The sequence below is a fragment of the Polypterus senegalus genome, chromosome 13 (genome assembly GCF_016835505.1).
Source record: "Polypterus senegalus isolate Bchr_013 chromosome 13, ASM1683550v1, whole genome shotgun sequence".
Classification (NCBI taxonomy): Eukaryota; Metazoa; Chordata; class Cladistia; order Polypteriformes; family Polypteridae; genus Polypterus; species Polypterus senegalus.
In genome coordinates, this window is record NC_053166.1 from 87712784 (window position 1) to 87736857 (window position 24074).

The 24074-nt window shown below is 41.0% G+C and overlaps 1 protein-coding gene across 1 annotated transcript in view; it reads left to right on the forward strand.

Annotated features, from left to right (window-relative positions):
* Positions 1-2382: 2382 nt before the first annotated feature.
* Positions 2383-24074, forward strand: part of LOC120542974 (dynein assembly factor 3, axonemal-like) — a 28568-nt gene continuing 6876 nt past the window's right edge. Inside the window, exons 1-10 of the mRNA XM_039775753.1 lie at positions 2383-2609; positions 3091-3179; positions 3335-3495; positions 3580-3673; positions 6592-6749; positions 7131-7307; positions 16900-17022; positions 17307-17429; positions 18870-19026; positions 20770-20884. Coding sequence (XP_039631687.1) covers positions 3098-3179; positions 3335-3495; positions 3580-3673; positions 6592-6749; positions 7131-7307; positions 16900-17022; positions 17307-17429; positions 18870-19026; positions 20770-20884 — 1190 coding nt within the window. The 5' untranslated portion in view covers positions 2383-2609; positions 3091-3097. The remainder of the gene's footprint in view (positions 2610-3090; positions 3180-3334; positions 3496-3579; positions 3674-6591; positions 6750-7130; positions 7308-16899; positions 17023-17306; positions 17430-18869; positions 19027-20769; positions 20885-24074) is intronic.

Sequence of the window (24074 nt, forward strand, 5' to 3'; positions counted from 1 at the left end):
AATGTATGGCAGTGCTGCAATTCAGAAGCCACAAGCATCAAGGCCAATGCCCAAAGCCATGTGACCTGGCATTAGCAGCAAAGAACCTGGACCACTGAGCAATGGAAGCAAATAACGTGGCCTGATGAGTCGTCTTTCACATGAGGCCTTCAGCCCACATTGTCTGTTGCTAGCTGTTAAACATGTTTGGGGATCAATAATGTTATGGGAAGCCATCGTGTGGGGGTCATTCATTCAGGGATTGCTCTGCCTGTTCTGTAACATCCAAGGAATTGGAGGCCATTCTAAAGGCCCAGGAGGACCCCACTAAGAAAAGACCGTTTCCTCATAGAGGTCCGCTGTTCCATAATGATATTGACAATGCGCACTTCGCTTAACTAATTCAAAAGTGGTTTCATGAGGACCAGAATGAGCTCAAACATATTCTATGGCCTTTCCAGTCACCAGATGTAAAGATCATTGAACTTATATGCACTTCAGCACTTGCATGGCAGCATTCGAAGAAGGTGAGATGAAAGCAAAGGATGGTCAAAGTCCTTGATACTAATACATTTTATGTCATGTAATGTAATTTTCTAATCTTCTTAATCCAGACAAGGGGCGTTGGGGGGTGTCAGGCAAACCCTGGACTGGGTGCCAATCCATCAGCACAAACACACATGCGCACACACACTAGAGCCAATTCAGGGTCACCAATTCATCTAACCTGCACAACTCTGGACAGTTGCATGAAACTGAAGCCCCCAGAGGAAAACCACACAGACATGGAAAGAATATGCAAAATCCACACGGGGGGACCAGGACAGGATCCCTGGTCTCCTTGTGAGGCATCAGCTCTACCACTGTGCCACCATGCCCTACACTGTGAGATGTTTCTGTTATTTTGTCAGTCCTCTAGGGGTTTGTTCATAGTGAGATGTGTTGTGTAAGTAATTAAAATGTTATCCAGGAGTCCATAATTTTTATTACAATATATATGGTGTCTTTCATAAAGAACACAGAATCAAAGCTCTTTCCAAAACAATTTTATGGTGCTCATCAATGAACTTTTATTTTAGGCATGAAGTCATTCCACAAAGCATTGTCTGCATCATTTAATTGTGTCAGTCAGGCAATTCTAATTTTATATTGGGCATTTCCTAGCAAGTCACAATCTAAAACCCAAAGCAATTGGCAACATTATCAATCATTTAGGCCTGACCTCATAAAGCACCCTTCACAGTGTCCGCTGCTATTACACGCTTTCAAAAAAAATTAACAAGCACAATTTAAATCAATCAATCCTTATATAATCAGTGTCCATCATATTGAACACAATCATAAGCAATTAACCATTGTATTTGACAATACAATGAAATGGATCTAGTGTCTTTCACCATAAGCATTGTCACAAAGCCAGTATAAAGTGCAGGGTCATGGTGAGCAGTAACACAAACTCCAAAATAATTAGCAAAAATTATTGTTATGGTAAATTTCTTTTTAGAGCGAGAACTGGATTCAATTTGGCTAATTTCTTAGCTTTTTACAGACAGCAAACATTCACAAAAAGCTTCCCACCTGACCTTTTAAATGATGCAGAGGGTTTAGAAAAGGATTGAAGGAAGGAGGACGTATTAGCTCGTTAATTTAACACTCGTTTCCTGTAGATTATCTGTGGTCATCGTATTGCCTTCATCTGAATCGTTTTAAATTAAAATCACATAAAGCTCCCGATAACTGCAACCAATGAAAAGATGCGCAGCTTAAGTCAACCTGAGAACTCAAGCCGAGAACACAAACATCAACTTAAACCAGCTAAGCCTTCATTCGTGACACAACTGAAGACTATAATGGAGAAAGAAATTTCAGTGGGACATCCGTTAACTGCCGTTCTGTTTGCTTTAGCCGTTTGAGATGTTATTCATCGAATGCATTTGTATCTGGTCATCCCAAAACACATTTTCCATATGTAAGCTTAATGGTTAAAAACGGATACGGATAGTGTTAGTTCGAAAAGTTACGCCAATCTAAAACTAAATAATCAAAATAGCGACAAACGTTGCGTTTCCAGTACTGATTCCAGTAATAATAATGTTCCAACATAAATTCACTTAACTAATTTTGACCAATACGGATATAAAGCGATTACGTTAATTCTACGCCATACCTCTTGACCTGATATTCGAATTGTAAAACGAAAGAAATCTACATACGCAGGAGCTAAAATGAAAAGCAACACACCAGTGAGAATTCAAGAATTGTTTACCGTTGCCACGGTTACAGCTTCCGCATTCTGCAAGTTCAAGTCAGTTGCAAATTTATTGTCCCGTCTCTCCTGTATTTCATTGGTTGAGCCCGTAATGATCTGCCCCAACCGTGAAAACCATCTACTCTGATTGGTTGCAACCTTTTAAATGGACGCGAGCCGCGTCTCGAGAAACAAAAATCAATTTAGGTAAGCGTCGCATGCAAACGGTCTATGAAGAATGAATTCTGCTACAGGAGCAATGGTTAGCTGAAAAGTAACAAATGAAAAAGTGCTTCTGAAAAGTGGAGCTAAGTTAGCGGAGCGGCAGAAAAACTTTGACTGCAGCCGACCAGCTCTCGGCAGTACGACCCTGGGCCTAAAGGTAAACCGATTATTGAACTATCGTTAAATTCTAATCGAACTTCAGAGACGGGAATGCGCATAACTAGCAACACGTTTCGACATAAGTGGCAGTGCTGAATTCTTCCTGATCTACTTATTACTGCTAAAGGAGACCAGGCACCAAAATGAGTGCACTTGATGCTAAGCAGTTATAATAGTTAATGATCAAAATCTTACTTTTTTCAAATAACCTTATAACTCTGGGCTACTGTATGGGAATATTATAATTCACTTCTAACCACATCCAACTATCCATTTATTCATTCATTCATGATCCCTAATGCCAGTTTTGGGCAAAAACAGTAACCAACTCTGAACAGGTGTCACCTGTAACTCTTAATAAAGTACAGGTGCATGTTTGAAAACTGTGAAACAATACAACTTAAAGAATACTTTGTATGTTCATATTTTGAATGGACTGCTGTGTTGAATTCACAGATTGCTGGCTTGTCTTTCTCCAGGTCAGTTATGGCACTTCACAACTCATTAGAGGGTGCTGGTTCAGTAACCTGGTGGGGTTTCAGCCCAGCTTTAGACTTGCTGGTACCACGTAAGTATCCAATACTGTTGTGCAAAAGTTACAATGATCTGCTTATTGTCAGCTTTTTACTTGGGTCAGGTTTTGCTTCTAGTTGTTGGAATAGCTATTCTGTTACAGCTGCCTTCTTAAAGCCAAATATACAAATAATTATATAATTATTTTAGCTGGGAACATCTCTATTGGTGGATCAATCAGAGAGATCACTGAGGACAAAGCCTTATCTCAAACCATCAATATTCTCTTGGTGGGCAGTGGAGACTCTCGGCATGTGCTCAAGACAGTTGCTGGGTTAAGACAGTCTTCTCATTCAAAAACTCAACTTCATGTGAGTGTTGTTTAAAGCTAGTAGCCTTTGTACAGATGTTTTTGTTTTCTTAGTGAGGCTAGTGACATTTAAATGTCTTTGCAGGTCTACATCATAGAGAACAACCTGGAACTGATTGGCCGGCACCTCCTGTTTCTCACTCTTGCCTTTGAGCCACCTGAGAGGATGGGCCTACAAGGTATCCCAATCATGAAATTAAGAATGGCTCCTTCTGAAGCTGAAATTGCACTTGTCAAACTAACATAAATGTAAATAGAGTGTGAAAAACTGGTTACCAATATCATTGTGCAGTTTCAGATTTACTTTTTGAGGAAAGATCCTGTTAGAAAATCGTGACTAGAATAGGCCATTTAGCGTATCAAGCTTGTCTATCCTATACATCTATCCATCCATCCATTTTCCAACCCGATGAATCTGAACACAGGGTCACTGGGGGATCTGCTGGAGCCAATCCCAGCCAACACCGGGCACAAGGCAGTAACCAATCTCGGCCAGGGTGCCAACCCACCGCAGGACACACACAAACACACACTAGGGCCAATTTAGAATCGCCAGTCCAACTAACCTGCATGTCTTTGGACTGTGGGAGGAAACCAGAACGCCCGGAGGAAACCCACACAGGGAGGACCCGGGAAGCGAACCCAGGTCTCCTAACTGCGAGGCAGCATCGCTACCACTGTGCCGCCCATCCTATACATCTAGTTTGTCCAAAATAACATCAAGTTGAGATTTGAAGGTCCCTAAAGCCCTGCTTTCCACCACACTACTTGGGGATTTTTGTTTTCTATTTGTATCTATGGTTCTTTGCATGAAGAAAAACTTTAAGATTTGTGCAAAATGTTCCGTTAATAAGTTCCCAACCATGCTATCATGTTTTTATTGCAGAATTTATTTTAAAGTAACAGCTGGGATTCATTGCACTAATTCCTTTCAGAATTTTAAACACTTAAATCCATGTTCCCTCTTAATCTGTGTTTGCTTAAACTGAAAAGGTTCAATCTCTCATTGTAGCTCTTAGTCCTGGGGTCAGTCTAGTCACTCTCCTCTGGACCTTATCTGGTTCTGCTATGTCGGTTTTGTAATTTGGAATTTAAAACTGAACACAGTACCATAGGTGAAGTTTCACTAGTGCGTTTTATATAAATTAAACTCTTAACTTGCACACATCATGATATACAGTATAATCTAACATTTATATTGGCTTTGTTTGGATGTAGGTAGTGATGATGAGTCCACTATGATTTCTAGGTCCTTATCATAAGATGTACTTTCAAGTAGCACTCATCCCATTGTGTTATGATATCTGATATTTTTATTTCCTATCTGTAATATTTTACATTAACTTTCATTAAATCTCCCATAAATCTGCCCAAGACTGTATGCTTCCTAAGTCCCTCTGTAACAATTCATCTCATTCTACATTATCTGCCCTTCTCCCTGTTTGGTATAATCTGAAATCTTAACCATATTATTGATTTATATTCTTATCCAGATCACTTATTTATATTACAAAGATTAGCAGCCCCAGAACTGATCCTTGAGAAACACCACTTTTTAATTTCTCTTAATTCTGAAAAGTTACCCTCACTTATAACCCTTTGTTTCCTGTTTCTGAGCCAATTTTATACCCACCTACACACTGTCCCCTGAATTCCCACTTCTTTTTAGTTTGATTACTAACCTTTCACGTGGTACCTCATCAAAAGTCTTCTGGAAAAAAATATCACATACATATCTCTGATTGTATTCTTTGTTGCTTCCTCATAGAATTCTAGTATATTAGTAAAACGCAAACTTCCTCTTCTGAACCCATGTTCTATAGCAGAAATGTGCTTCTCCATTTTTTTTTCATTTTTTTTTCCTTGTAATTGATTCCATTAATTTACCTGTGATGCGCGTTAGGTTTACTGGCCTATAGTTACTTGGATCAGCTTGATCACCTTTCAATACAAGAGGATAATATTTACTAGCCTCCAGTCTTTATGAATTTCTCCAGTGTATAGAAACTTTCCAAAAAAATGAGTAAAGAGTTTATATTGTATATGTAGTTACCAACCTCCTTAAGCATTTGAGGGTACATGTTATCTGATCCTAGTGATTTGTTACATTTTAGTCTATTTAATCAAAGCAGTACTTCTCCCTCCTATAATTTCCAAGTCACTAAGTCGCTCCTTAGTAGTCCCTGTTATTTCTGGGAGGTTATCAACTTCTTCATATGTATAAACGTCAATGAAGAGCAAGTGCAAAGTGTTTGCTTTTCACTCTCTGTGTATTCTAACTCCCCTTTACCATTTCTAATACTCTTCACTTCCTCCTTGATCATTCTTCTAGGCTTATCTAATGTGATGATCACAATTTGAAAAATAATAATCCTGTTTTGTTAGTTTATATATCTATATAGTATATATAAAATAATGTTTAATTTTGGTAGCAATTACACATTAGCAAATTGTATTAAAGAAACCTGAAGGTATTTATGTAAACAATAAGCAGCCTTTCTTTAGTTGTGGGCATTAGCTGCACTATCTGAGATATCTTGATCCACCTTGTTGAACATCTGCTCAGGAAACAGGTGCTGGACTGATGACTTTTGACAGATCAGTTGGAAGTGAGAAGGCAATGTTAATATTTCCAATCTAATGTTACTGCGCATTGAAACATCCAACTGGTTCCAATGTGTACCCCAAGTGGTTAGTGCCCAGTGAGTACAAGCTGATATCAGGCAGATTTTTGGGGTAAGGGTCTGAGGTGAGAAAAGCTTATAGCCGTCCCATGACTTTAAATAGCAGTTATCCTTTGACCCTACAGATTGAAGTATAAATTCCAATTTTGATTACTGATAAGATTATATCAGTAATTGGCAACAATTCTAGTACTTAAGTGAGTAAGTTAAGATCTTAGTTTTTATAACAGGTCCAAAAATGCATCTGTCTTGTAGTTGACTGCCTATGGCCTTACATGAGTTTCTAACAAAACAGGTTTTCATGTAACAACTCGCATTGTTTACCACATACAAAGCTATCTAAGAAAGTAGAACTGATACACTGTCCGCCTTCTGCTGTCTGTTCATTAACTCTTTGTTCATATCTACCTCAGAGAAAGCAGAGACTTTCCTTGAGTTGTTTGGAAACAGCCTCATCCGTAGTCCGACTGCTAACTACCTGCAGGAGGTGAGCCACTGGCTAATCCAGTTTGTGACTGAGAGTGATCTTCAAGAGGGGAGGCTGCCTTCAGTAGACCTGTCTGCTCTGCGAGTGAGTTTCTGTCTGGATCCTTCTCACCAAATTTTGGATTGTTTGTCGACTTTGCTTTTTTTTCCCCCCCATTGTCTTCAACAGTAATCAGGGTCATGATACAAAAAAAAAAAATTAAAAATAAGTCTGTAAATGGGGTTCATGAATCTGATGGATTATTTCTTTCTTTCTGGGTTAATCAAATTTCAACTAGCAGTACACAACAATGAGAAAATACACAAAGTAGTAAGTCTGGAATATTAGTCTGAGTATAGTCAATAAAATAATTACTTTAATAGTCATTTTGCTCTCTGTACCCTGTCCTCCTGTTAAAGTTGGCTTCTTTTTCTGTAAATTAATTTTAATAATCTCTCTCTCTCTCTCTCTCATATGTATGCCTAGTTCAAGGAGCGTGACCAGCTGGAAGGAATTTTCAAATTTTGGTGTCACCCAGATCCCAGGTCTTTCCAGATCCATCGAATGTGGGATGTTCGGCTTCGGCAGTATCTGGACAGCCGGTACGATTTTAGACAAGGAGCCTTTGACTGGGACCTGACAATGAAACTGCACCAGAGGGGGGTGAGTCGAACTGACTAGTAGAAATGGCAGGTTTTATGGCAGATATTTGTTCTAAATAATCAGCCGATTCTTATTTCTGCAAGGAAAAAGTATTCACTGAAGGGCTTGTTCCTACTCTCATTCTAACAGCACATCAATTTCTAAGAATGTTTGTTCCTTTTCTAACAAAATCAACAAAATTCCTTGTGAATAATAATGGATTATTACCTCTGATTCTCTTCTTAATATTCTTTTTACACAAGTTCTACCATGATAGTTGGTTATCATTGGTTATAAGAATAAAGTAATTTAGGACACTCTCTCTCTCTCTCTCTCTCTCTCTCTCTCTCTCTCTCTCTCTCTCTCTCTCTCTCTCTCTCATATTCACACATTATATATATATATATATATATATATATATATATATATATATATATATATATATATATAGTCACAAAAATGAGACATAAACAGATAAAGGTTTGGGGCAACCACCCGTATAATATGGTATCTGGCTGCAAAAGTCGTTTTTATCAAAAAATCAGCACTGAAATGCCTACAACTAAGTCCAGAACAAGACTGAGGGAAAAGGGTAGGCTTTTAAAGGGGAAGACAGGAAGTGAGGTCATAAGGATCGGGCCCATTATCTTCAATCATAGATTCGAGCGGCCAGAGCCAGTAAGGTCTACTTCCATTGGCTTGGTCCCGGAAGTGACGGCAAGAGAGCCAGGTGGAATCTCCCGGGAATGGCCTACAGGAATGGGAGAAAGAGTTGGTGCACTCTGCCACCTCCCGGCATGCCTCAGAACCGCCAACACTCAAGCCCTTTAGCTGCCTCCCATGCACACATGTGTGACAAGATTATATATATATAACCCCGGGCAGGACACCAGCACACACACCAAGCACACACTAGGGACAATTTAGAATCGCCAATGCACGTAATCTGCATGTCTTTGGACTGTGGGAGGAAACCCACGCAGACACGGGGAGAACATGCAAATTCCACGCAGGAAGGACCCAGGAAGCAAACCCGGGTCTCCTAACTGTGAGGCAGCAGTGCTACCCACTGCGCCACCGTGCCACCCCAAAATTATTATATTTTTATTTAATTTTTATGGACTAGCTGTCGCCCGCAGCTCCACCCAAATATTACTGAAATTGGACAAACTTTTTAAAAAATCAATAAAAAATGTAATTTATATTGAGAAGAATTTAAATTGATCGCTTTCTAATCCAAGGGCCTATTGATATACAATATTTTTGGTTTTGCTATCAGAGGCGAGAATGTAGCTGTAATCTCTTTGCCAAAAATGTAAAACGTTGGCGTGGTATCTCTAGCCAAGTGGAAGCCAGGTACACTCCAACATCAAATGTTGCCACTGTATCTGATCGTGTTCAGCTCTGATGGGAGAACGTCCCCTGCATGGGGAGAAGAGCATGTGGCCACAATATCTCTGCCAATTAAGCAGGTACCCTCTGAAACACACGTAGCTGTGATTATTTTGTCTCTCAAAAACGTCAAACGTTACTCTTTAACAATCTGTAGATTATAATGTCTGCTGAACAAACAGGTATTGCTAGCTAAGCGGTGGCAGTGTATGCTGCAACATGTGGCAAGAGGTACAGCGTCTCAGATGGATCCTGGCATTTGAGTGAGGATGGCCCTGCCCGGCTCTCGACTCCTGAGGTCTCCATCTCCCCCTGCCCTTGCCCTCAGCCTGTCTCTCAGAATCACATGGATAAATCGGTGCTGCAACCAAACCATAATACTTGGAGCAATGCGAGAAGCCGTAAAATCAACTTGGATGTTCAAGCAAATTATAAGAAAAGAATCTAATCTAAATCCATTAAGTAGCTCTTTCATGAAAAGGGGTCAGACATACAGACAAATGGACTTTTATTTATTTTATATATTTTATAATTCTATATATCTCTTAATTATGGAGGTGGTCCAGCTGCAGATGAATGATGACCTACCTCCTTAACTGCTGCAGGAGGTGACAATGCATCAGACTATCCCAAACCAAGCTTAACCACTTTCTGCTTCCCCTAGATATTTCTTTCCTTCATGCCCCCATTACATTGAACTTCTTAAGTCATTTCAACTCTTATTCAAGTTGCTCAGATTCTTATAGGTATAGACGGTGAGAAAACCTATACACGTATAGTTAACTAAGAGTCGCACTCGGGCTGAAATGTAATGATTAGCATTACATTTTTAAGCCCAAATAACTCTCAGGACAGTATTTTGCTGCCATCTTGTGGATGCTGTTTTTTAAAAAAAAAAAAAAAAAAATTAAGAACATTTCTATGCGTTTTGCTACTCTAAGATGTCTCATTAATATTCATGACTGGGATGTAGCCTCCCACTATAAACACAATGGCCCGTGACAATCCATAAAGGCAGTTTTAGCACAAACTGAAACTGAAGCATTGCTTAAATGGAGTGATAGTGATGACCAATGTGACTTGATCATCAGACGTTGACATAGAAAGTGGAGCTGATGCGTTATACAGTACTGTACAACCAAACCACTAAATTCAGTCACATGAAGCTTCAGCGTGGTGTGACAGTAGCTGCATGATTAAAAAGGCAAAATAATTACAATCAAGTGCAACAACAGGCAAGGTGTTTGCCCCTGAAGCACTGTTTACAATGCGGCAACTATTGTTCGTGTCGGGGGAAATGTGGCTGTCACTAAGCCCTCCACTGTGGTAGCCTGAAATAACAAAGAGTGTGTTGATCGTGTGGATCAGGCACTGACATTCTACTGTCTCGTGTGCAAGCAACAGAAAAAAATATATGAAAAGCGTGCAAAGAAACACACTTCTACTGCCTCGATTACAACATCTGTGTGTTGAAGGACATGGAACTAAATCAGTATGTCAATAAACACTAGGTACTGTACTGTATATCTTTCATACTGTCTATGTGGAAGTTTTTTGGACATAGGCTACCTGTTTCTATTACATATAATATTTTTTCTTGTTGAAAAGAAATTCAACATTTTTGCCTCAATTTTCCATGGGTAAACATTATGCCAAGAAGGTTAACCATGCCTTTTAATTTGTACAGTAGGTTTTGCAAACAGATTTATAGTCAGCCCTTCTGTCCACTGTGCAAAAAAAGTATTTCTAAGTCACCGCCAGAACTGCTCCTCCATTCCTCCTTTGCTTTCCCGGCTTCATCAGAGCCAGTTCTGGTCTTTTTAGTGTTTTCTGTACATTGATCTTGAATGTTATTAGTGTTTGTTTCTTTATTTTCTGCTGCATGAAGTTTCTCCCCTCTAATGACAGATCCATCTGTGGTTTTGAGTTTTTAGCATCACATTGACACAAGTTGTTACTCCATATAGTGAAGGTTTATTTTAAAGTTAGATGATTGGGATTGATGTACATTGGCCCTGAAGTGGTAAAAAATTATATAAAGGGGAATGGTGCTTGCACAAGACAAAGAGCAGCAGGACTTGTGTGTGTTTGGAAAGGGTACAAATGCAAAATGTAAAAATGATGATTGGTGGAATTGACTTGTCCACTCTTAATGCAGTCACCCTCTGACATAATGTCTGCCGCTTTGATACTGTTAACATATATTGAACAAATAAGCCTTTTGTTGTTTAATTCTCTTAGACTCAGATTTTATGTATGATTTTCTTGATGCTGCCCTTCTTGTCTTTTGCAAGTACTGCCTCCTAATTGCTTAAACTTACACTTCTTGGCTCAATACAGTATATAAAGATTATTTAAAGTGGCATAAGCCTTCAGGCTACAAAAATACATATATGAAGGAGATTTTGCGTACAGTTGTGTCGTCGGACTTGCGGCCATATGTCTTGGACACTCGGGTGAAGAGAGGGGCGGAGCTGTCAACTGATCACCACCTGGTGGTGAGTTGGCTTTGATGGTGGGGGAAGATGCCGGTCAGACCTGGTAGGCCCAAACGTGTTGTGAGGGTCTGCTGGGAACGGCTGGCAGAGTCCCCTGTCAGAAGTAGCTTCAACTCCCACCTCCGGCAGAACTTCAACCACGCCCCAGGGAGGTGGGGACATTGAGTCGAATGGGCCATGTTCCGTGCCTCTATTGTTGAGGCAGCTGACCGGAGCTGTGGCCGTAAGATGGTCGGTGCCTGTCGCAGCGGCAATCCCCAAACCCGTTGGTGGACACCGGTGAGGGATGCCGTCAAGCTGAAGAAGGAGTCCTATAGGACCTTTTTGTCCTGTGGGTCTCTGGAGGCAGCTGATAGGTACCGGCAGGCCAAGCGGAATGCGGCCGGTTGTTGCTGAGGCAAAACTCGGGCATGGGAGGAGTTTGAGAGGCCATGGAGAACGACTTCGGACGGCTTCGAGGAGATTCTGGTCCACCGTCCGGCGTCTCAGGAAGGGGAAGCAGTGCAGTGTCAACACTGTATATGGTGGGGATGGTGTGCTGCTGACCTCGACTCGGAAGTTGTGGGTCGGTGGGGAGTACTTCGAAGACCTCCTCAATCCCACTAACATGCCTTCCAATGAGGAAGCAGAGCCTGGGGACTCTGAGGTGGGCTCTCCCATCTCTGGGACTGAAGTCACCGAGGTGGTCAAAAACTCCTTGGTGGCAGGGCCCGGGGGTGGATGAGATACGCCCGAGTTCCTTAAGGCTCTGGATGTTGTAGGACTGTCTTGGTTGACACGTCTCTGCAACATCGCATGGACATCGGGACAGTGCCTCTGGATTGGCAGACGGGGTGGTGGTCCCCTCTTTAAAAAGGGGACCGGAGGGTGTGTTCCAACTATAGAGGGATCACACTCCTCAGCCTCCCTGGAAAAGTCTATTCGGGGGTTCTGGAGAGGAGGGTCCGTCGGATAGTCGAACCTCGGATTCAGGAGGAACAGTGTGGTTTTCATCCTGGTCGCGGAACAGTGGACCAGCTCTACACCCTTAGCAGGATCCTGGAGGGTGCATGGGAGTTTGCCCAACCAGTCTACATGTGTTTTGTGGACTTGGAAAAGGCGTTCAACCGTGTCCCTCGGGAATCCTGTGGGGGTGCTCGGGAGTATGGGGTACCGGACCCCTGATAAGAGCTGTTCGGTCCCTGTACAACCGTGTCAGAGCTTGGTCCGCATTGCCGGCAGTAAGTCGAGCCCGCTTCCAGTGAGAGTTGGACTCCGCCAGGGCTGCCCTTTGTCACCGATTCTGTTCATAACTTTTATGGACAGAATTTCTAGGCGCAGCCAGGGTGTTGAAGGGGTCCGGTTTGGTGGACTCAGGATTGGGTCACTGCTTTTTGCAGATGATGTTGTCCTGTTTGCTTCATCAGGCCGTGATCTTCAGCTCTCTGGATCGGTTCGCAGCTGAGTGTGAAGCGGCTGGGATGAGAATCAGCACCTCCAAATCCGAGACCATGGTCCTCAGCGGAAAAGGGTGGAGTGCCCTCTCAGGGTTGGGGGTGAGATCCTGCCCCAAGTGGAGGAGTTTAAGTATCTGGGGTCTTGTTCACGAGTGAGGGAAGAATGGATCGTGAGATTGACAGGCGGATCGGTGTGGCATCCGCAGTGATGCGGGCTCTGCATCGGTCTGTCGTGGTGAAAAAAGAGCTGAGCCGTAAGGCAAAGCTCTCAATTTACCAGTCGATCTACGTTCCTACCCTCACCTATGGTCATGAGCTATGGGTAGTGACCGAAAGAACGAGATCGCGAATACAAGCGGCTGAAATGAGTTTCCTCCGCAGGGTGTCTGGGCTTTCCCTTAAAGATAGGGTGAGAAGCTCAGTCATCCGGGAGGGGCTCAGAGTAGAGCCGCTGCTCCTCCGCATCGAGAGGAGTCAGATGAGGTGGCTCGGGCATCTGATCAGGATGCCTCCTGGACACCTCCCTGGTGAGGTGTTCCGGGCACGTCCAACCGGGAGGAGGCCCCGGGGAAGACCCAGGACACGCTGGAGGGACTATGTCTCCCGGCTGGCCTGGGAATGCCTTGGGATTCTCCCGGAAGAGCTGGAAGAAGTGGCCGGGAGAGGGAAGTCTGGGCTTCTCTGCTTAAGCTGCTACCCCCGCGACCCGACCTTGGATAAGCGGAAGAGGATGGATGGATTTTGCGTACCACATGTTCAAGTGAGTTGGGTCACAAAGTTCTAAACCATATATCAAACACATGCTGCATAGGTTAACTTGAACTGTGTGAGTCTAAGTGTAGCTGTATCTGTGACTTCAGTGACAAACTAGTGTCTTGTGCATTGCTGGTACCTGCCTCCCACCCATAGATCTTCATGTAGGCCTCGGGGTCTCCATGATGTTGTAATGGTTTGACAGAGACATGATTTTCCATAGAAGTATCTACAGCAAATGAAGTGAGCTGCTGACTTCTGGCCATCTCAACAGCTGGATCCCCCTAGATCTCCATTTTGACTCATGGTGTGCCTCTTTCTAGTTTAAACTAAACTGACAAGCTGTTTATGGGCTGTTCTGACAATCCTGTGATAGGGACAGTTAGCTCTGAATCACAGGCGTTACATATTAAAAAGCAGAAACAACCCTTAGTAATAAAAAAGGCAATCCCTTGGTGGCAACAAAAACAGGATAGAACAAATGTGAGAAATTAAAGAAACTTTATTTGATTTGCACTACAAAGCAAGTAGACACATTGCAGCAGAAGTACACCAAAATCATCAGCAACACAAAATCGCCTCCTGTGTTCGCAAGCCTTTGTAGAATTAAGAGTGGAGAAACCACAGCAAGCAGGCAGTTTACTCTGCAATAGTTTTATGCCTTGATCTTTTTGCAAATAGCAACGTTTCACATCATCTTTAATATGCCTTTGCACTTAGAGGTACCTAAGAGATACCATGATGGTAACGTGCAACATGTAATTTAACAGAATGTGCAGGAGCAGTAAGCAGAACATTGCCATTACTATATTTTTTCAGTATTGGTACTGGCTTCATCTTTACCCATTTATCTGTCTAAATGAACAATTTAGAATTTTGTTTCAATTTTCTGTGATGTTGACAATAAAAAAACAACTCAAAGTGCTTATATCATTTAGCACTTGTAAAGAATTGATGTGGGCACCCAAAAACATAATCTTTATTTTTTCTTATATATTTATTGATTTTTAAGGTTTGCAATGAATGAATGAATTAAATTAAAAATTAGTATTGACATGTAGCACTACATACTAAATAACTAAGATCAGATACCACTTCCCATACCCATCAAGGGATCGAAGAACAAAAAAGATTTAATATGAAGTTAGAGCTCAATAACAAGTGAAATATTCAAAGGCTGATTATGGTCGAGGACAGCAGTAATAAATGCTGGGTGACACAGTGGTTAGTGCAGCTCTTTTACAGATCCAGCATTACAATGTTAAATCCCGAACCTGGGTGTTGTCTGTGTGGCACTGTAAGATTTTTAATCAATAAGACGGCTACCCAGGAAGATGCCATAATAGTGTGGGATTTGAAAAAGAAATTTTATCCTGGGCAGTAACGGCCATTACTCCAGTCATTCGGCAAGGCTCCTACTTTATTTACCTTACCTTTTCTCTGTTGTAGGAGACAGTTCTCTGGCCTTTAGACTTGTATCAAGGTAAATGAGGCACACTCATTTTAAGAAACAGAATAATACAATTTATTGAAAGACCTAAAGAGTATAGAAATACGATAACTACATATACTCTGTATATTGAAATATAAGACTGCATGCAGACAGACTAGACAGACAAACGTAACATATATAGGCTGTCTGTTTACTGGTATTTCAAGTTCTACTTTATCTTGGCACAGATAAAGTTTTACAATACTAAGTCTTTATGGATGATATCTAATTTTGTGTGAAGTTGTTATTTTGTTATTGCTCCAGGTTCAAGTGAAAGATTCTTCTTGCATTGGGGTGCTCTCTTTCTCTCTGCTGCTTGATCTTTGTCAGTGTTGTGCTGCTGCTTCCTCAGCTTGAATTCTGCTGTCTTTTGCCACTTCATAGGGGAAGGCATTACTTATTCTGGCCCAAGAGTTTAGATGCTGAAGTTCCCTTCTTGAAGTCATGGCTTCTCAGCCTCGTCAGACTACTAGAACACAGTTTTAACTTGACAGACTGGGTCTCCGCTTCTGGTCTAAAAAGATAAGAGTTTGGTGAATTTGGCTCTCCAAGCAAGAGCAGCTCGTATCTTTTAGGTTCAGAGATTAGGATTCAGATGTTTTTGGTCATTTTGGAGAGATCCCCCTCCCTGAGAGAATCCCTAAACTTCTCTCAATGTGGCATTCTCTTGTCTCTTTTCTTCTTCTCACCCCCTTTGAGAGATGGTGTGCATGTGGGTTTAAAGAACAGCTGAACCTTCTCCTGTCTGGATTAAAGTTCCTTCCAGTTGCAAAATCAGTTAATAGTAACATTCTTCTGTCCATCAGAGGTTCATTCCTTGATTTCTAGGTTTTTGTCCTTGCTTGAAACCATTTCACGCCTTCTTGCTTGAGAGATCTTCGGGGATTGCTCTAGAGAAATGTCAGGTCACCCCTGCTTTCTTAACAGGCCTGGTGCCATGAAAGCCTAGCAAAATAGGCAATTCCCACTTTGTCCTGCAGCACCTGCATGTTCTCCTTGTGTTGGTATTGGTTTTCCTTCCTACCCCCCCTGAGACATGTGCATAAGATATATCAGTGATTGTAAATTGTTCTGTGTAAGGATGGATGAGGGTCTGTGTTAGTTGGCCTGTAATGGTTTGGTGCCTTTTTTAGGATTGTCTCTAGGCTAGTGCTGCTGGGACAAGATTAGGTTCCCCTGTGGCCATGAATTGGGTTAAGTAGATTTGACAATTGTATTTCTTCATAAATAACTGTCAAATTCTGAAAGACCCTTTTCTCTTTTCCTCATATAATACTATTATATAATAAAGTGCTAAGTTGTCCTGTTCCTCATGGCAATCTGATTGGTCAGTTTAACTTTGATGATGCGATCAAAAGAGGAAGTGCAAGTGTGAGACACACAAGGAGGAGTAAAGGCATAGGAGCAAGGCTGTCAGCTGTCTTTAAAGACCAGAATAATAAAATGGACATGAGGAGAGAAAGGTGCCTTAAAAATAATGACAGAGTCTGAGGAGCAGAATTTACAGAAACGCTCTTGAGAGAGAGAGAGAGAGAGGGAGCTCTGGTCAAGAAAGGTTCAGACGCAGGAGGATACAGATTAAAGGCACTAAAGGTACACATAGGGCAAGAGACAAAATTATTTTAAAATATTTACTACCTGTCTTCAACAAAAAAATAATAAAAAAAAATAATAAATTTGTCATTTCAACTAATAGCCATTTGCAACATTGGTAATGTCTTGGTTATATGTTTAAATGAATATGATGATATCTTGACTTAAACAAAGGTATTAATTTCTATTTAAAAGCTTAGACATTTCTGGATGATTCCAAATGTTTGAACATGTGTACATAAACCTGTCAGAATATTGATTAAAGTTCTTCCAACCAAAAATGATACCATTCTTTGACTATACCATTTTTTTTCCAGTCCCATCTCCATTCTGAAATGTGACTTCATCATTCACGATAAATGAGTAAAGTGTAGCTATCTCCCTGCCCATTTCCCCTCACTTCCCACCAGCACTTAAGTCCGGTGCTGATTGCTCTTCATCCTCAACAGGCCCAGATGGTGAGCAAAGCGGAGTACATGAGGTGGCGAGAGACTGGCGTGGCATTTGAGCTGCGGGAGGGTCTGTACGACACTGCTAACAGGAGCTTGGCTTCAGGGCTGCTTCTCAAACGTGTAAGTCTGTAGTTATGGCTTTTTTTTTTTTTAAATCTGAGGTGTTTCTCTTGTATATGTTTTAAAATTATTCTTTATATCCTTTCTGCCTTAGAGGGATTGAGTATTGTCATTCTCTGTCTTATGTAGTATTGTTATATCTTAAGGAAATGGCTTTATTCCTGCCATCCTGGGCACTTAACTTGCCTGTGTGCCAGTTATTTAAAAGTGTAAAGTTACAATGGTGTTCAAAACAGAAAAGCACTAAGTACAATAAAGGATTGTTATTTGTTTTTTTCCTACAGAATGGTGAGCGTGTGCCAGTCAGAGGCTACTGGGGTGACATTGTTAGCAGCCCATACATATCCTTCGGCATTGAAACAGATAATGAGAATCTCAAACAAACAGCCAATGGACTTCCCACCAAGGTAGGCCCTATGATAGTCACTCTGGCAAATGGCTGCAGTGCATTTAGAGGACTGCTATGACGGCTGCTATTTTGGCTATTGGATTGGTCTTTTGGCTTCTATTAATTAACTCTTGGTTTGATTTTGTTGGACTCCTGTCATGTTACAATCTTTTGATTAATTTTTTTCCACTTTAACTTATTTATTTTTATATAGCTTGAGTCAGCCACATTGACTGATGCCTGTCTTCGGTTGCAATCACTTGACATTTCTAATGATTAATAACTCTGGGACCCCTCAGCTTCCCATTAAGAATGAGTTTCTGTTGTCTGTTAGACTCTGAATCCTGTGGTCCTGGATTTGGATTAGGTGTCTTCAGTAACTGGGAGGGTGGATGGGTGGTGAGCACTACACTTTTTCAATATATATATATATATTTTTTTTAAAACTTAATCCGCATATTATTTTTGGATTGTAATTCGTTTTAATGGTATTTATTTTTTTTATCATTATGACCAAGACTTCATCATATCATCACCATTTTAGGACACAATTTCTTCACTAGAGACTTTAGTTCATGCAAGAATTCCTGGCCACGACTATATCGTTTACCTGCTGTGTGAATGCTTGCTACCATGCGACTAAGTTTGACAAGGCTGTTTAAGTTGGTGATGTGTTATGCAGGGGATTGTAGCTGTGACTGAACATCCTAGCTTGTAGATAACTTCAAAACTTGCATTTCTCCCGTTAAATTTTGGGTTAGGAATTAAACGACTACTAGTTTGGCTTTTTGACTTTTGTTTTGTTCCTTGGTTTAGTTCTCCATTCTCCCTGACTTTACTGAACACTATACAAGATTATAGACTCTTATACCTGCCTCGCACTCTCCACTTTGCATTTTTTAACTTGCACTGCATTTTTATCACTCTTTAATTAATATTGTTTTTATCAATATGCTGCAGCTGGAGTATGTGAATTTCCCCATGGGGATTAATAAAGTCTATCTATCTATGGAGTAGGAGGAGTGTAAAGGGGGAGTAGTGGTGGTAGTCTGATATATACCTTTTTGTTTTATCCTGAATATTGGGCTTGTTTGTCCTTTGCCTGTGTATATTGTTAATATTTTTCTTTTTATGTTCACAATAAAGGTCATTTTAAAAATAAAGTATCCATCCATGCATGCCAGTCCTTTGACCATGAGAGTCTCTCCTCCCAAGTAAAACGGTTTTATTTTTAATGTAAACCTTCACAAAAGTACTTGTGCTCCAGCTGTCCATCGGTCTGTTCACAGCACATGCCTGTCTCCCTTTCCTTGGTTTTGGTCCCATTTAGGTCAATTTATAAATACTGTTGGGAAGCCCACCGGTCTAGTTTTACAGGTGGGCCTGCCTTTTGGCAGTGTATTCCCCAGGTTGACTGAGGTCAACACAATGGCACATTATTTGTGACTTGCTATTTCAGACTGCCCAGGATGTTTCACTATACAACCTGCAGACAATTTTAAAAGACCTTGTACCAAAAAAAGAAGCAGAAGAGTCCGAGCCCTCAGTGAGTGGAGAAGAAGCAACCCAGAGAGACGGAGGAGGAAGTGCAGCATCACTTGATTCAAAGAATCATTGTAAGTCCTTGCGTGTCACCCAAAGAAGCCTTGAAGGAATATTGCACAAAATAATGATGTTTTTTTTTTTTATCTGCTACTTACCCCATGTGTTTTGTAGAGATGACAGAGAAATGTGTAATCTCAAGTTTTCATGGAAAATAAAAATAATTCATGATAAAATATAAGCCAATGGTGACCCAGCTGTACAATGGTAAATGATATGAAAAATGTCGATTTAACAAAAAACAAACAAAAAAAAAAAGTGTGTTTTGCTAAAATATTGTTAGATACTTTGGGGGGAAAAATCTGTGTGCGTCATTAACTGGAAACACATTTCCCATAATGCCTAGTGTGTTTCCTGTTTTTGATGCAAGCCAATTTTTCCAGAAGTATCTTTTTAACAATATTTTTGCCAAAAAATCCATGTTCTTAATAAACAACTGGAAAACTGACATGTGGATTATGCAACACAAGTAATGTTCAGATTTTTTTTTTTTTTTCCCCCATGGAATTTCTTTCATATCATTTGCTATTGTACAGCATTGAGCACTATTAGTTTCTGTTATATACCAGGCATTTTATGTAAATTCTTCATGAAAAGATCTTTCTAAATCCTTACTGCAAAGCACATAGGGGAAATTTTTGGGTGGAGTACTTCTTCACCTCCTAGCTTTACTGTTCATTGATACTTCCACTTTAATAAAAGGATAAGTGTCTGCGTGTCAGTCCTTGTCTGTCCAGATGCATTTCTAGTAACATTTTTAGTAATGAAATGCATTGCACCAGACGGCTCATCACAATTGTTTGTAGTGATGCATTTTATTACTACAAATGCTTTTCATGTGCCATCTGTTGGAATGACAAGTGCCAAGCATTTTATTACTACATGCATTACAAAATAAATTCCAACAGATGGTGCACTGCAGAAGTCATCTCTGAGGTCTGCGTTGATTTGCTTAGATTCAACTCATCTTAGATGGGTAGCACAGCAAGTATGTAATAATTTGTAATGCTATAATGTTATCATTATCATAAAGAAGTAAGGGAAGTGATTTATCCATCCATTATCTAGCCTGCTATATCCTAACTACAGGGTTACAGGGGTCTGCTGGAGCCAATCCCAGCCAACACAGGGCACAAGGCAGGAAACAAAGCCCGGGCAGGGCACCATCCCACCTCAGGACACACACACACACACACTAGGGACAATTTTAGAATCGCCAATGCACCTAACCTGCATGTCTTTGGACTGTGGGAGGAAACCCACGGAGACACGGGGAGAACATGCAAACTCTACACAGGGAGGACCTGGGAAGCAAACCCAGGTCTCCTAACTGCGAGGCAGCATTGCTACCTACTGCACCACCGTGCCGCCCGAAGTAATTTCTGAACGTGTAATTAATATAATTAATTATTGAAAGCTCTTATGCTTCAACATAAAATTAATTTGTATAAAGTTACACGTGATATTTTTCCTAAAAATTATTAATGGACTTAGCAGATTCAGAAATAAATGGACAGTGATGTATTAAACTTTGTAAACTTTTTGTATTAGCGTTCTGTAATAAACAGGCCATCACAGGTCCCTGCCTTGCTCTTGTTGATGTTTGGTGTTTCCTACTGTAACCTACTTCATTGTGACCGTACTCCATACATTACCCAGAGAATGATGGGTAAAAGTACAGTAACAAATTCTGTGCTATTTAAAGTAAACAAGAAGTCCAGTTGAATTTTCTTCTTCTTCTTCTTTTTTTTTAATAGCATCTTCCCTGCAGTCTCAATTTTCCATCCATTTTCTTCCTTTAAACTGTCTTGACAAACTAGCTGAGAAGAATTGCTACAATCAGCTCTTCAACATCATGTACTTCTCTTGCAGGTATGTTATTTTCACCTAAAATATGTACAAGTTGTGCCAGGGCTTGGTGATCCTCTGCGTGGTTGTGTAGTGGTTTCACACCAAGTGTAGTAAAGAACAGACTCTTGGATTGATATCCTGTTAGAAACGCAACCTTCTAGTTAGTGTCTTGGCAGTTGGCATGCTGGGGAAAAAAAAAGTTATTATACTGGTGACCAAATTAGCTGATGTTCACAGATGACGGGTGAGGGTGTAACAGGCCCAGTATGAGCCACATAACCTGAGAGTTGTGCCAGGGCTTGGGAAACTGTATCTGTATGAGGTCTATGCAAAAAGCTTCTCCAGCTAAAGCATTGTTGTTATCCATGGGCTGTACACAAGGACTGGAAGGACAGCAAAATGGCAGGTTTACATCCTAGTTTGGTAGTGAACAGACTCTGGCTGACATGGGAAGCTGTTACAGTGTCTACATGTCTGTCTCTGGAGCCTGCAGTGGTCAGGTGATGTCTGAATTAAGCTTTTCACGTGGTGGCGTGTGGATGTGTGTGTGTGTGTGTGTGTGTGTGTGTGTGGTGGAGCTGCCACTTCATGCTTCTTTAATTGATAATCGTTTCAATACCAATTAAAGTAATCATCTAATGACTACTGTTAAGTACAGAAGATGTCATTTGTTATATGGTTGCCACTACCCTTCCTGGATTTGGACTTGGTGGCATGAATATTATGTCAGGCTCTTGTTTCACATGTTAGTTACAGAGAGTCACTCTGAACTTGCAGCAATGAAAAACAAAACCACTCCCTGTCTTTGCTTAGTGACTGTAGAACAGCACTCCGCACATCACGTCCATAGATCCCATAGTGTCTACTAGACTTTCTCTTTCATGTATTCATTTTTGGAAGGCAGGTATTTCACCTTTTAAGTCGTGGGGGGACCAGAGGTTAGCTCTGCAGTATTTGGTGCAAGGTAGGTCCCAATTCTAGACAGGTCGTCAATCCATCACCAGGCACACTCACTTGCACCAGGCTGATTTAGAGTCCGCCATGTTGATGATCAGTGTTGGGTGTAATGCATTAAAAGTGAAGCACGTTATGCAGTCAGATTACTTATTTTTTTAAAGTAATAAATAACCTAATGCTCTACTTATTTTATTAAAAGTTAAAAACAAAACAGTTATGGAATCTTATTGTCAGTCATTCTAAAAAGAAATAAATAAAATACCAGCATTATTTTGCAAAAGTTGTACATTTTTATCATGAAGATGTTGCCTGCTACACGTGTGAACTCCAGCTGCCTAAACACGTGCATAGCACACAATCAAATGACAAGGTCATTTTTAAGGTCACAGGAGTCCGTGATTTATCCTGGTGAAAGGCAGGAAGCAAGCATGGTGGATGGTCCGTTGACACTTTGCAGGTTTTAATCATACAGTTAAGCAGAAAAGAGTGTGCTGCGTGCAAACCGATAACAGAAACCTATTAATAAAATGCCACAAATCTTCAGGGGCTCGCATTGGGGATGGAAAAACAGGATGCATATTATTTATTTGACAGCACATGAAGGACTAGACATATTTATAAAATACAAACAATTTCGCTGTGTTTATTGTATATGGGCTTTAGACTCCATAACAAATGTTGACCAGTAAAACAAAAAAGAAAACGTAATGCAAAAGTGATGCATGGTTTGTATTTAGTTACTTTTGTTGTAAGTAGCAAGTAATGTAATTAAACTACTTTGAAAAGTAACATTCCAGGACACTGTTGATCATTAGTAGGCATGCCGTCACATTGAGGTAGCTCGATTTAGTCTGTGTGAAGTAGACAGAGGAAGACACGACTTCCCGAGTCTGGGTAGAGTTGCTCATATGACCAAGATAAATGCTATCAAACAGAGCAGTTGCCTCACAGTGTTGTCCATTCATGTAGTCGAGGCTTCTCACCATAGAGAGGGTTTACAAAATGTCTGTAGAGTCCTCTAAGGGTGGTCAAACCTCACCTAGTGTTTTATGAGTAAGAATGGCTGGAACCAGTCACAGCATCCAAGTTTATAAATGTCTTACCATTGTGCACTGAGAAGAATGTATCGTGAGACAATAGACTAAGAATGACATGTCGAGAGGGAAAGCATTAATGTGGAGTTTGAGATAGACAAGTGGGTGGGCCACACCACCTGAAAGACAGGCACTTAGCTCTGTATAGCCGGGTTGGTGGAACAGCTAAAGTTTATTCTGTGATCACTTCTTCTAACACTCGGTCTCTGTGACGATGCGGGTTCTGGCTCCACACTCCCATTGCTGATTGGAAGCACTTGAACCCAACACCGTCGATAATGTTACCAAGTGAGCTAGTCAGTGAAGGCAATAACAATCGAGCAAGGGGATGGTACAGAAAGTGCAGAAGTGCTTTTATTAAAACAGTCAACAAAAAACATGTTCAGTAAATAAAGTGCAGTGCTTTCCAAAATCTTCATTAAGTAATCCATAAAAAGAACGTGGAGGTAAAAACAAATACATAGAAAAATCTTCTTAAAACAACGAGGTTAAAACAATCAGGAAGCAGTCTTTAAAAACACAACAATGACAAGCCTGGTGCATCTTTTCTGTTAGCGTCTCACCTGCTTCTCCCAGTTAGGCTTTGCAGCAGGTGAGACTCTCTCTGCAGCTGCCCTCTTCAATTCACATTCGGACGAGACTGGAGACCTCCCGATCCCTGGCTTCGGTCTGGCACTCATCCTAGCCTCGGAGACTTGGCTTCACTGACAACCAGGACGCTCATGCCAGGGAGTTTATCGCCCAAGCCTCCCGACTCCCGCAGCCTTCTCGGCCTTACATGGCCAGCCATCCTTCTCTGGTTACTCCCGCTACATGGGGGCTGTTCCACGAAGCGAGCTTATAAAATCGAGGATTATCTGTAATAGCCTCGCTTGAGTTAGGCTAACAGTTCACTTCAGGCTCATTGAGTTCCACGAACAAAATTCAGGTGTATTTAATCTCCGCTAATTCAAGCCAAGCTTGATAAGCGAGGCTCGCGTGCGTCCACGCGATATAAAAGGCAGCCTTGTTAATCGATGCTGGATAAGTAAGAATGGAAACTAAGGAAAGAGCTGCGTTTTTTTCGCAGGCGGAGCAAGAATTATTATTACAAGCCTATGAGGACTACAAAGCTATAATAACTAGAAAGGGGAACACGAGCTGTATTATCAAAGCTCGTG